General features: G+C 54.3%; 1 protein-coding gene across 1 annotated transcript; it reads left to right on the top strand.

The window, feature by feature from the left end:
- Window positions 1–4698: 4698 nt before the first annotated feature.
- Window positions 4699–11218, top strand: ZP3 (zona pellucida glycoprotein 3). The gene is made up of 8 exons (XM_044233042.1): window positions 4699–5016; window positions 6663–6781; window positions 6988–7091; window positions 7171–7348; window positions 7446–7563; window positions 10292–10383; window positions 10508–10650; window positions 10998–11218. The coding sequence occupies exons 1-8, from the start codon at window positions 4699–4701 to the stop codon at window positions 11216–11218; spliced, it is 1293 nt and encodes a 430-aa protein (XP_044088977.1).
- The last annotated feature ends 1924 nt before the right edge of the window (window positions 11219–13142 follow it).

Raw genomic sequence — 13142 nt, 5'->3', positions numbered from 1 at the left:
GGTGGCTCAGTGGGTTAAAGCCTCTGCCTTTGGCTCAGGTCATGGTCTCAGGGTCCTGGGATCGAGCCCTGCGTTGGGCTCTCTCTCAGCAGGGAGACTGCTTCCCCCCCACCCACCCTGCCAGCTGCTCTGCCTACTTGTGATCTCTGTCACATAAATAAATAAAATCTTTAAAAAAAAAAAAGAAAGAAAAGCAAGTGACATAAACCCTTTCAACCTGTGGTCAGTAGATCCTCAGGGTAGAAATGGTCAGGCCCTAGTTTCCGTGTCTGTCCCTGGCTGGAGGATGTCCCAGGAATGACACCTTGGCTCTGATGCTCTAGCCTTCGAAGGTGCTGGAACTAGAGGCTGCCCACTGCCTGAGCTCCTCACGGTTCATCAGCAAGTTCCTTCTAGCAGGGAGATCGGAGCAGGCGAGCATTGGCATGTGTGTTTCCAGGAGACATCGCGGGCCCCCCTCCTACAGCCGGGGCGCCGGCCCTCTCCTCCCCGTCACAGCCAGACTCCACAAAAACGCTGCGCGCGCACGCATGTCTGCCTCCTTACCTCTCTCCAGGCCTGGCTTGCTCTGGTCTGCCTTCGGTGCCCGCCACTCCGCTGAAGCAACTCTTCCTGAGGTCACCAGGGACCTCTGAGCCCTGAGATCCCAGGGAGGATTTTCATTCCTTGTTTTAGTTAGAATAGGAGCTCCGGGGGTGTCTGGGTGGCTCAGACAGTTCCGCGTCTGCCTTTGGTTCTGGTCATGGTCTCCGGGTTCTAGGATTGAGCCCCACGTCAGGCTCCCTGCTCAGTGGGGAGCTTGCTTCTCCCTCTCCCTCTGCTGTTCTCCCTGTGGTTCTCTCTCCCTCTCTGTCAAATAAATAAATAAGTCTTTAAAAAATGAAATTAAATAGGGGCGCCTGGGTGGCTCAGTGGGTTAAGCCGCTGCCTTCGGCTCAGGTCATGATCTCAGGGTCCTGGGATCGAGTCCCGCATCGGGCTCTCTGCTCAGCGGGGAGCCTGCTTCCTTCTCTCTGCCTATTTCTCTGCCTACTTGTGATCTCTCTCTCTGTCAAATAAATAAATAAAATCTTTAAAAAATGAAATTAAATAGATAAATCCATAAAAGTGGGGCACCTGGCTGGCTCAGTTAAAAGAACACGTGACTTTTTTTTTTTTTTTTTTAAGTACTGTAGGGGTGCCTCGGTGGCTCCGCCTTTGGTGATTTTGGCCACCAGGGGGCAGCACTTCTCAGAAAAATGCAAAAGACCCAGAATCTGGGCTAGTTGGGGAGATTGGGGGCTGGACTGGCCAGTCTCCTCCATGGAACTTTTTCTGGAAAGGGGACACACAAATTTACTAGCACTTCAAGTGCATACACTCCTCCGAACCTCACCCCCTCCCCAATTTCTTCCTGTCTTGTTTTTTGTTTGTAAACTCTAAGCCCAAAGTGGAGCTTAAACCCACCACCCTGAGATCAAGAATCACATGTCCCCCCAACCGACCCAGCCAGGTGTTCCCTGTCCCTTTATCCTGGATCCTTCTCAAAGGGGTTAGTTCCGGGGCATAGAGGAGAGGGGATGGATCCCAAGGTTTCAAGGAGGCCCTCATTTCTAGTCCCTAGCCCACCCCACCCTATTTCCAGCACAGTCCACAAACACAATTGTGAGCTACAAGCGTGGAGAGGCCCCCTTCTCCAGAGGGCCACCACTCGTAAGACAGAGTGTCTCCAACTAGCTGTTCTTCGGGGCCACAGACCACAGCTGGCTCCCTTTCTCTGACCCTGGTAGGTAGGTTAAAAAGAAAACCACAGGCCCCAAAAGGCATCACTTGTGTTAAGGACCCAAGTCAGTAAACCAAGATTTTTTTTTTTTTTTTTTTTATGTGTTAGTTGTTTATTTATCAAGACAATTCCATAACCCTATATTCATGCTTCATAGTTCAGGAACACAGGTCAGTGGCAAACTTCAATAGAACTCAACCCAAAGAAATTCTTTACATTCCAAAATCACTTTGCACTCTGAAAGATACCAGCCCTCCTCATCTCCTCAAAATCTTTCATGGAATCGTAGTTTCTGCAGAAATCTGCATATGCCTTCTTTCTTGGTTCGGCCACCGCAAACTTATAGAAAGCTGCAACCCCCAGGGATACAATGAAGGCTCCAACAACGTGAAATCGCAGACGCTTGGCCAGAAGGCCTCGCATTTGAGGTTTCATCAAAGCACTGGAAGTCATGGTAGTTATTCTCCTCTACACCAACCTCAAACCTCAGTAAACCAAGATTTAATACCTAATCTATCTGCAGTTTCAACCCCTCAGAAATGTAACTTTTTTTTTAAGTATTTATTTATTTATTTATTTTAAAAAGATTTTATTTATTTATTTGACAGAGAGAGACCACAAGTAGGCAGAGAGGCAGGCAGAGAGAGAGAGAGAGAGAGAGGAGGAAGCAGGCTCCCTGCCGAGCAGAGAGCCCGACGTGGGACTCGATCCCAGGACCCTGAGATCATGACCTGAGCCGAAGGCAGCGGCCTAAAGATTTATTTTAGAGACAGTGAGAGAGACTGCAAGGGAGGGGATGGGCAGAGGGAGAGAGAGACTCTCAAGCAGGCTCCCGCTGAGCCCGGAGGAACCTGATGTGGGGCTTAACCTCACTATGCTGAGATCGGGATCCAAGCTGAAACCGAGTCAGAGATTCAACAGATGGAGCCATCCAGGCACCCCAAAAGATTTATTTACTTATTTTATAGAGCGTGCACATGGGAGGGAGAGGCAGAGGGAGAGAAGCAGACTCCCTGTGGAGCATAGAGCTGGACCTGGGTCTCAGTCCCATGACCCTGAGATCATGACCTCCTGAGCTGAAATCAAGAGTCAGACACCTAACCTACTGAGCCACCCAGGCACCCCAGAAATGGAACCTCTAACCAGCCCACCTAGGAATTTCCTGCACTAGGGTCCCCTTCGGAGGGCGACCTTGCCTAAAACAATGAATTCTTTCTACCGATTTTCTGTGTTCTACTCCCTGTGTTTATTTTTTTAAAGATTTTATTTATTTGAAAAAGAGAGAGAGCGAGCATGAGCGGGGTGGGGGGAGAAGGAGAGAGGGAGAGGGAGAGAGACAAGCACACCCACGCTGACCACAGAGCCCAACTCAGAACCTGATCCCAGGACCCTGAGATGATGACCCGAGCCAAAGTCAGACACTTAGCTCCCTAAGCCACCCAGGTGCCCCTTCCTCTCTATTTTCTTTTTTTAAGATTTTATTCGTTTATTTGACAGACAGAGATCACAATTACGCAGAGAGGCAGGCGGGGGACGGGGGGTGGGGGAAGCAGGCTCCCTGCTGAGCAGAGAGCCTGATGCGGGGCTCGATCCCAGGACCCTTAGACCATGACCCAAGCCGAAGGCAGAGGCTTCAACCCACTAAGCCACCCAGGTACTCCTCTTCCTCTCTATTTTTAAAAACCTTTCATTTCCTGTGGCCCTTTGGGGTTCCCCTTTACCTGTTAGACGGTGTGCTGCATGATTCATAAACCAAATAATAAAGCCAGTTAGCTCTTTAAAATTTCCCGAGTTGGGGTGCCTGGCTGACTCAGTCAGTCAGTGGTGCATGCGATTCTTGATCCTGGGGTTGTAAGTTCGAGCCCCCCATTTGGTATAGAGATCACTTAAAAATAAAATCTTTGGGGCACCTGAATGGCTCAGTCGGTTAAGCATCCAACTGGGTTTCAACTAAGGTCAAGATCTCCTGGGTGGTGGGATCCAGCCCCGTATCAGATTCCGCACTCAGCTGTTTAAACTACTTAAATCTACGGTTTCATTACTTCAGAAGCAAGCATTTGCAAGCGAGTCCACACGCCTGTCCCTAGGGATTAGGTGCCATTAATTTTTTATTTTTATTTTTAGGTCATCTCCACACCCAACGTGGGGCTCAAACCTGAAATGAAGTGTCCCGTGCTCCACTGAGCCAGCTAGGCGCCCCAGTGCTGTTAATCTGTACAGTTCTTCTCCTACCAGGACTGATAGAGTAGCCCTCTGACCCCCCTTCTCTAGTCCTACCCCTATCCAACCAGAGTCCCCCAGACCGCCCCATGCACCTTCCCAGCCCCCTAAACTGCCACCCTCACTCCTGGGGAACTGAGATCCAGCACCTATGAGCCCCCTGAGCTTTTCTCCCAAGCGCGACTAGTCCCCTCCCTTCGCCTCTGTTCACACACTGCCTCCACCTAAGCTGACTCCCCTCTTATCTCCTGTAAAATTGAGCAACGACCCCTAAAATTCCCTGGTCTCCTAACGAGCCCTCCTCCTGTTCTCTCACTTGGGATGAGCTCCCTACTGCCCCGATCAGTCCTCCCCACCCTCCAATCAAGACCTTTCTCCCCCGGAGACCTGGGACCACTCTTAACTCCTTCGATGGGCCGGCAAAGGGCTAACACATGGCAGCGGGAGTAGGGAAGGGGCAAGACGGTCCGCCCACTGTAACTTGAACACAGATCACTTGGGGAGAGAATCAAACACCAGATTCTGACTTGGTAGATCCGGGGTGGGACGGAGAACCTGCCGTTCTAACAAGCTCCCAGGTGATGCGAAGCCGCTAGGTGGGGGACTGGCCCACTGATTGGTTGGGGAAAGGAGGCGCGTGGGAGCCCAGGTGCAGGGGGCATCATCGGGCGTATAAGATGGCTGGGGGGTGGCACCCGGGCGTTACCAGGGAGGTGATGGGAGCAGCCATGGACCTGCGCTGTGGGGTCCTCATCTGCTTTCTGCTCTTGGGAGGCACGGAGCCATGCTGCTCACAGACCATTTGGAGCAGTGAGACCAGCTCCCTGTTGCCCTCTAGGCCCCCCGTGGTGGTGGAGTGTCTGGAGGCCCAGCTGGTGGTCACTGTCAGCAAAGACCTTTTCGGTACTGGGAAGCTCGTCCGGCCTGCAGACCTCACCCTGGGTCCGGAGAACTGTGAGCCCCTGGTCTCCGCGCACATGGAGGATGCGGTCAGGTTTGAGGTCGGGCTGCACGAGTGTGGCAATGGGGTGCAGGTGAGACTTGGCCCCCTTGGTGGCTGTGGGGAGGGTGGACCCAGGGCCAGGGAGAGGGGGGGGCTGGGCCGGAGCCCTCTGGCTTGCTGGGGGCGGGGAGCCGCTGAGGCTTGAGGTTTGGGATTGGTGGCTTGGGGGGTGGTTGAAAGTGCTCACCTCTAGTGACCGGAATCCGCTAGGTGGAGTGGAGGCCAGAGACGGCCGTGCACTTGCGCCCAGACGGGGCATCCCCTACTCTGATTCCTGAGAGTTCCTGAACCCCTGGAAGGCATCCAGGAGAGATGTGGCTTTGAGGGAGGGGGCAAAGGGCTTCTTGATCACCTCTGTGTTAAGGAACCTGGGGCACAAACTGGGCCCCTGGGGGTAGCCGCAGGAAGAGGGGGGAACGCTTAATTCGGGAGGCAGGTAGGAGCTAAGTAATTCAGGCACAAGGAGGGGCTTCCATCGAGGCAGGGCTGGACTGGACGCAGGACCCCTAGCTGGTCCACGATTCCCTGGACCCCTTCCTGCCACCCCCCAGCCCTGGCCTCTCCTCTGTCCTGGGCTCTTGCCCCCCAGGCCTTGAACTCAGCTTGGCTAGGGCGTGGGCAAGCCCAGTAAGTACTGGAGGCCTCCTGGGGCTCTGATCTTCTATGCTGCCCTCCCATTCCGACCCCAGGGCTTGCCCTGAGGCCTCCTGGCTCTCATTTCCCCAGGAAGAGCCCAGAGAACTCCAGGGGTTATTTGAGGAATTATTCTGAGTAACTCCCAAACCTTGGGCATTAAAACCATCGGAGGAGCATTTAAAACCCTCCCGATTCCCATCTCCTGTGCTACACCAGACCAGCAGCCGGAGCCAGCTAACAGGGTCCTTAAGGCCTCCGGGTGGCTCCAATACGCACCACCTGGTCACACCTTTTTCCAGGATGGGGTCCCACATTCCTGCCATATTATCACTTGGGGCCACAGCTGTAGTTGGTTTGATGCCCTGAAATTCTGAACTGGGCAGACCACAAATGATGCTGCCGGTCCATCCGGGGCCCCAACTAACAGAAAGCTAAGAGTCTCCCCTACCAACTGCGTGGTTTGGGCAGGTCACCTGGCAGTGGTGGGGGGAGGCTTGGAGGATGTCCGTACCGGCAGCACCTGCCTGAGCTCTTCCTGCTTCAAACCACCGCTGACCCAGTTTCCCCTTCTGTGATGTGGGTATGAGAAGAAGTCAGAAAAGGAAGGGCAATTTGAGTCTTCACGGCTGTGGCCGTGAATTAAAAACTCCTGGAACTTTCTGGGTTCTTTAAGATGTCTTTCTTGGCCCCAGGCCTTCCCCGTCAGCCTTCCATCCCCAAAAGGAAACGGTGTTGAGATGGGGATGGCAGCCTGGGACGGGAAGCCCATGCCCGAGACCTCTGGCCGGTGGGCACCATTTGGGTCTGACACAGCCCATCCAAACCTCTTGGGGTGGCATCATAATTTGGGGGTTGGGGGCGGTAAATGGAGGTTCAGGGGTGGGACCTGGTTTAGGCTTTCCCATGAGTCCGCAGGAGGGTGTGGGCTTTGAGGCCAGGACCTGGGCTCTCCCCACCTCCCCTGGGCTGTGCTCCCAGCACCCTCTTACCATGTGGTGAGCCGGTGATGCTGGTGGGGTTAACCCCTCCTGTTCCGTTCAGGTGACGGACAGCGCTCTGGTATACACCACCTTCCTGCTCCACAGCCCCCGCCCTGCGGGAAACCTGTCCATCCTGAGGACTAACCGTGCCGAGATTCCCATCGAGTGCCACTATCCCAGGTGAGTGTGGGCCAGGGCCCCTCCCATCAGGGCCGAGGGGTGGGCTCAGACTTCTGTGTCTGTTCCGTGGCCTTGGACTCGCTGCCTGGGTGGGCCCCAGCTGAGGACTCTGCCGTGAGGTAGAAATGAGAGACACGCCCCCCCACTCCATGGAAGCCGGATGGGGTGAGCGCGGGACCGGGGTGGACGGCTGCTCTTCTCCACAGGCACAGGAACGTGAGCAGCCAGGCCATCCTGCCCACCTGGGTGCCCTTTAGGACCACGATGCTCTCAGAGGAGAAGCTGGTTTTCTCCCTCCGCCTGATGGAGGGTGAGCAAGGAGGGCCGGCAGGGAGCGGGGCTGGCAGGGAGGCCTCTGGTGGTCTCACCCCGGACTGTGTGCCTTTCAGAGGACTGGGGCTCTGAGAAGCGGTCCCCCACCTTCCAGCTGGGAGACGTAGCCTACCTCCAGGCCGAAGTCCACACTGGTAGCCACGTGCCACTGCGACTGTACGTGGACCACTGCGTGGCCACGCTGACACCGGACCGGAGCGTCTCCCCTCGTCACACCATCGTGGACTTCCACGGGTGAGGGCCGGACCACCTCCCTAGGGAGCCTTTAGAGTAACCTGATCTCTACTACCTTCCTCAGCCCCTGACTCCTGTCCCTTCCTTCTCTTCAAAGCTGTCTTGTGGATGGTCTCTCTGATGCCTCTTCGTCCTTCAAAGAGCCCAGACCCAGGCCAGAGACCCTGCAGTTTACAGTGGACATGTTCCACTTTGCTAATGACTCCAGAAACCTGGTAATGAACCTTCCAGAAATAACTGGGTCGGGGGGGGGGGGGGCAGTTGGCTGGCTCAGTCGGTAGAGCATGTGACTCTTGACCTCAGTGTTGTAAATTTAAGCCCCATGCTGGGTGTGGCGCCTGCTCTGGGGGCGGGGACTTGGAATAAGATTGAGCCACTGGGGAGGCTGACCAGCCTTACTGTGGGTCATCACCTACCTCCTTTAGCAAGGACTTGATAGCTCTGTCCCTGTCCCTGTCCCAAAACTCAGAACTCAGCAGATAAAGCTGTAGGCTCTAGTGAGATCTTCAAGGAAGAAGAATGGGTGGTGGAAACCCATGAAAGGTGGAGAGAATCTGGGGTCTTAGAAATAGAACAAACCAGGGGAGGAGCTGATGGCTCAGATGAAGTGAGGACCACCCACTGTGGCATTTGGGGGTCAGGTCACTAACCTAGTTTTTGCCAGGGTGCATCTGGCCGGAAGCCAGATGGAAGGGTTGACAAAAACAGGTGTCAGCCTTCCTGGAGGTTTTCTGGAAGGGCAAGGAAAGCAGATACAAATTTCTTTTCCTACAGTAGTCTCTTGAACTTGATCATCAACTAGACTAGTGACTTCCTGAAACTGGAGTGCATCAGCAGCATCTGGGGGGGCTTCCTGAAATACACTGGGCCCCACCCCCAGGACTTGGTTCTGTGTTCCTAACACATCTCCAGGTGTTGCTGATGTTGCTGCTCTGGGAACCACCCTTTGAACTGCTAAGCTAGAAAGCCCAGCCTGATACTTGGGGGGTAGAGGGGGAGGGAGTTAAAGCGTAGACTACTTCCGATGGCTGGGGCAGGAAGCACAGGTAGGGCTGGTCTCTAGCCAGAAAGTGCTGGTAAAATTTTACAAATGAAAATCAAGGAGATACTAAAGTTTCCTGAGCTAGGAGCAGGGGATGCAAAGTTTGGAATTGCTGGTCGGGAAGTGATTGGAGCAGGGATTTTTTTTTCCCCCTTAAATTATGGCTCTGTACTAAGCACCTGGAAAGGTCATATAATCCTGTATCTTCACTGATTTGGGGTAAGGACTAGCATCCCTTTTCTAATTTATAATAGAAATCTTCATGTGATGAAAGAATCTTACAGCAAATATCTATACACTTATCTAGATTTCTACCATTAGACTAGTGAATGAATGACCGTAAAATATTCTTTTACTTGGAAATGATCAAAAACTATTTAAGCTCCTAGGGGACTCTAATACGCAGCTGGGGTTACAAACCACTAAACCAAAGGCTCGTATGGCTGAGGGGCATTAAGGGGTAAACACAGTGAATTTGTAGATGATACTGAAACTGCCCCCCCACCCTGCCCCAGTTCTGTCCTGAGAACAGGAAGTTTGATACAGATGGGTTAACAGGAGGGGTGTGAATCAAGGCTATTGGGGAGATGCCCAGAAGCTCCTGATGCGTTGGGTGGGGCTGGGGATCAAGGGCAGATTGTCCTGATCAAGGGTCCTGATCACCCAGATCAGTGACCTTGTATGTCCTACGGGAGAGGACCCTAGTTGGGGTAGGGAGTGCACCTGACTTCAGAGGTGTCCTAGTGGGGAGGAGAAAGGGGATAAGGTTTCATGTGGGTGGTGGTCAACACAGGTGAAACCTGAGCTGGTATCTGCATCTCTAGGGATTTGGGGGGCAAGAGGGGGGAGGGCAGGGCACCAGAGACCAGAGGATGATGCTGATCTATGGAAGGTAGCCTAAGTTCTGGGAAGATTCTCCCAGTAAGTAGGGTGGTTTGGCTGACTGCGTCGCAGGCACAGAAGTAAACCTTGATTCAAGAGGAACAGAACTATTTCAGAGTCCTAGGCCCCAGTTAACATCAAATGTGCTGGGAAGAAGCTTGAGGATAAAAGCAGTGGTTTCCTGAAATAGGGATTTTTTAAAAAAAAATCTTGTTTATTTGAGAGATCAAGGAGGAAGCAGGCTCCCTGCTGAGCAGAGAGCCCAATGCAGGGCTTGATCCCAGGACTCTGGGATCATGACCTGAGGCTTTAACCCACTGAGCCACCCAGGCACCCCTGAAGTGAGGATTCTAAGGGACCCAAGAGCCCTCTGCTGAGGCAGATAGAAAGCTGGTGGCCGGGGGCACCTGGCTGGCTCACTTGGTGGGATGTAGGACTCTTGACCTTGGGGTTGAGTTCTAAGCCTCACGTTGGGTATAGAGTTCACTTTAAAAGTTTAAAAAGTAATAATTAAAAAAGCCGGAAGCTAAACATACATCCTCCCTTTTGTTCAAATTCCTGAAGTGGCTTCCCTGCTGGCGTGCTCAGCCACTAGGTGGTGGCCAAGGTTTGTGGCTCTGCAGAAGACACAGTCAGAGAAGGTGGTAGAACTTCTGTGCCCTTGTGGGGTTGGCAGAGGGGTGCCAAGACATTACCTGGAGGATGAAGGGGGGAAACCTCTGCCTGGGGATGCCTCTGCCAAGATTTTATTTTATTTTTATTCCCTGATCCCACCCAGGTCGTAGGGCAGTAAGTGATTGGATGGAATTTGGGGAAGAAGAGGGCTGTGTGTATAAAGCTGGTGGGTTGCAATCTAGAATCTGATCAGCTGTTTGCTCAAATCTGGACAGCTTCTCCTCTGACTCTCTACTCCTGCCTCTAAAATAACCGGTAACTCTGGGGGGAGTTCCAAAGCACAGGCTTCCTCAAGTCACTGGTGCAGCTTAGAATTCCACAAGAAACCATTCTCTTGCCTCTAGATCTATATCACGTGCCATCTGAAGGTCACTCTGGCAGACCGAGTCCCGGACCAGCTAAACAAAGCCTGTTCCTTTAACAAGTCCAGCAGGAGGTGAGGGATAGACTGAGACATGGGGGTGGAAAGCCCAAGTGGCCTCCCTGGGGTCTGTTCCCCTATTATGGACATCAGCAGCTCACTGCTTCCTGAGGGCAACTTCCTTTCTCCCCCTGCTCAGGTGGTCCCCCGTAGAGGGCACTGCTGACATCTGCCGCTGTTGTAACAAAGGCAGCTGTGGCCTTCCAGGCCGTTCCAGGAGGCTGTCCCGTCTAGAGAGAAGGGGGCGCAAGTCTGCTTCCCAAACCCGAAATCGCAGGCATGGTAGGTGTTAGGACCCCTCTGGGGCTCTTACCTTCCCCTCTGTCTAGGGTACTGCTGTCCCGGCAGGGTGACATTCCTCCTTGGTGCCCCCATGTAAGGCTCCTCATTGCTGGGGGGCGGGAGGCTGATCTGGGCTTTCTTACATAGAAGCCTTGGGGGCTTATGGGAGGGCTCAACCCCCACCCCAGCATCAGCCAGGGGTTCGGAGTAGGGTGTGATCTGCAGTTTGGGGAGATAGCACAGCTTTTAGAGGAAAACCTAGTTTGATCTGCTGAAACAGAGCAAAACCCTCAATCTGACCCCTGCTTTGGGACTAAGGTGATGCTTAGGTGTCCTATGTCTTTCAGTGACCGAAGAAGCAGAGATCACCGTGGGGCCTCTGATCTTCCTGGGAAAGGCTGGTGATCCTGGGGCGGAGGGGTCCACATCCCCTCACGCCTCTGTGATGCTGGGCTTCGGCCTGGCCACGGTGCTCTCCCTGACTCTGGCTACCCTCGTCCTGGTCCTTTCCCGGAGGCGCCGTGCTGCTTCCCGCTCTGTGATCTGCCCTGTGCCTGTTCCCCAATAAAAGAAGAAAGTGAGCTCTGGGGTGTGGTGTGGTGATGTCATAGAGGGGGGAGGGGGGCAGACGGGAGAACAGTGCCGTGGGCTCCAGTAGCACCCTCCAGCAAGGACTGCTGTGTCTGGCATGGGCAGGTCTGTCCGCAGCGGAGAGGCCGGACTGGGTGGTGAAGGCAAGATTGCCTCTCCCTGGCTTTGGGCAACAGGGCCTTCCTGGGTGTGGGGCTCCCCTTTCCAGGTGACCATCATCCTGTGGTTCCAAGGAGGTCAAGATGTCAGCTACTGGGGACAAAAGCAGGGCGGTGGGCCTTGCCATCCCGGCTTATGAGCTAGCAGAGGGCCTGGTGTGTCTCTGGACCCCGTGCCCCCGAGATGGGGTTGGGGCGGGGCAGAAAGGACAGAGTCGGCTTCTCTAGGGACAGCAGGCTGGAGACCCAGAGGTGACCGAGTCCAGGGCAGTGGTCTGGACAGTGGTCAGCTTGGGCCCGAGCCTGCCATAGGGGAGCATGTCTGGGGTGTAGGGTGAGTGGGAGTGGGCTGTGGGCAAGTCCTCTACTCTGACGTAGGGTCCTCAGATGGCCTGAGCCCTGCCTGGAGCTTCCCGTCACTGGGTGGAGCTACTTTCCCCTGCTAGTCCCCAGGGGTGCCCGAGCAGCTTGTGGGCCCCTCTCCAGGGCAGGAGGGCGGGGGATCCTCTTCCTCTGACAGCTGTGGCCCTTAGCTGACTCCAACCTTACCCCAGACCCCAACTCCTTCTCCTGATGGGGTCAAGGCCCCCCCTGACTTGAAGATCCCAGCCTTGCCAGTACCTTTTGTGAGCCTGAGGCTCATTGGCAAAACGGGACTGGTACCTGTTGGGAAGGCTTATTGGACATAAATGTACTGGAACCAAAAAGGAGCTTAATTGTGCCTTTGGGATAGTTCTGTCTTTGCAGTCTGGGGCCGGGCTGAGGGCAAGGGCTCGGATGTGTTGGCAGAGGCCCAGAGACAGGTTTTGAGTACATCCAGGGGATGCTGGGGTGGCTCAGTTAAGGGTTTGCCTTCGGCTCAGATCATGATCTTGGAGTCTTGGGATGGAGCCCCACATCAGGTTCTCAGCTCTGTGGGGAGCCTGCTTCTCCCTCGGCCACTCCCCCTGCCTGTGCTCTCTCGCTCTCTGTCAGATCTTTAAGGTACCTTCAGAACAAGGTTTTGTGATTCTGGGTCTGCCTTGGTTCTGGTTCTTGCCCCTCTAAGTGTGGGGTGTGAACATTCAGCGTCACCGGGCGATTAGTGGAAAGGCGGAACCTGGGGCCCCATCCCAGATCCAATCTACATTTAAAAATCTCCAGGTTATTCGGGTGTGCTAAAGTGCAGGGGGGCGGGGGGGGGGCGTTGCATCAGGAAGGAATCCTACTCCACACTCTTCCCCCACCCCTACCCCAAGCAGATCTGGGTGTGCTGTGGGAGGGAATAAAGACTGGAGGTAGGAGGGGGGGCTTCCCGGAGCTGGTGATCCTGGAGCAAATCCATGAAGAACCAGCAGGTCCTGGCTGGACAAAATGGGACAGGTGGGTGAGGAGGCAGGAGAGGAAGGGCAAACACTTTCTCCTGGAAGAATGGACGGCCTGGATGCCTGTAAGACGGGGGAGGAAGGGAGGCCTCCTAAAAAATGAGTCACAGCGTGAGAAGCCCCCGAATGGACAGTCCACGTCAAGAAGACTCTGGAACGGGGCACCTGGGGGGGCTCTGTGGGTTAAAGCCTCTACCTTCGGCTCAGGTCATGATTTTTGGGTCGTGGAATCGAGCCCCGCATCGGGCTCTCGGCCTCGTAAAGAGCCTGCTTCCTCCTCTCTCTCTCTCTCTCTGCCTGCCTCTCTGCCTGCTTGTGATGTCTGTCTGTCACATAAATAAAATCTTAAAAAAGAGACTCAGGAACAGCAGAACATGGC

This window comes from Neovison vison, chromosome 14, assembly GCF_020171115.1.
Source record: "Neovison vison isolate M4711 chromosome 14, ASM_NN_V1, whole genome shotgun sequence".
NCBI lineage: Eukaryota > Metazoa > Chordata > Mammalia > Carnivora > Mustelidae > Neogale > Neogale vison.
The sequence above is the reverse complement of the archived record's forward strand: the minus strand, read 5'-3'. Positions and strand labels throughout refer to the sequence as shown.

What these genes read in the sequence shown, in the direction of transcription:
- ZP3 (XM_044233042.1), top strand. Translation starts at nt 4,699, where the DNA reads ATGGGAGCAGCCATGGACCTGCGCTGTGGGGTCCTCATCTGCTTTCTG. An exon ending in CTCCCTCCGCCTGATGGAGG is followed by an intron (nt 7,092 to 7,170) that starts GTGAGCAAGGAG and finishes TGTGCCTTTCAG; the next exon opens with AGGACTGGGGCTCTGAGAAG. An exon ending in CTAATGACTCCAGAAACCTG is followed by an intron (nt 7,564 to 10,291) that starts GTAATGAACCTT and finishes TCTTGCCTCTAG; the next exon opens with ATCTATATCACGTGCCATCT.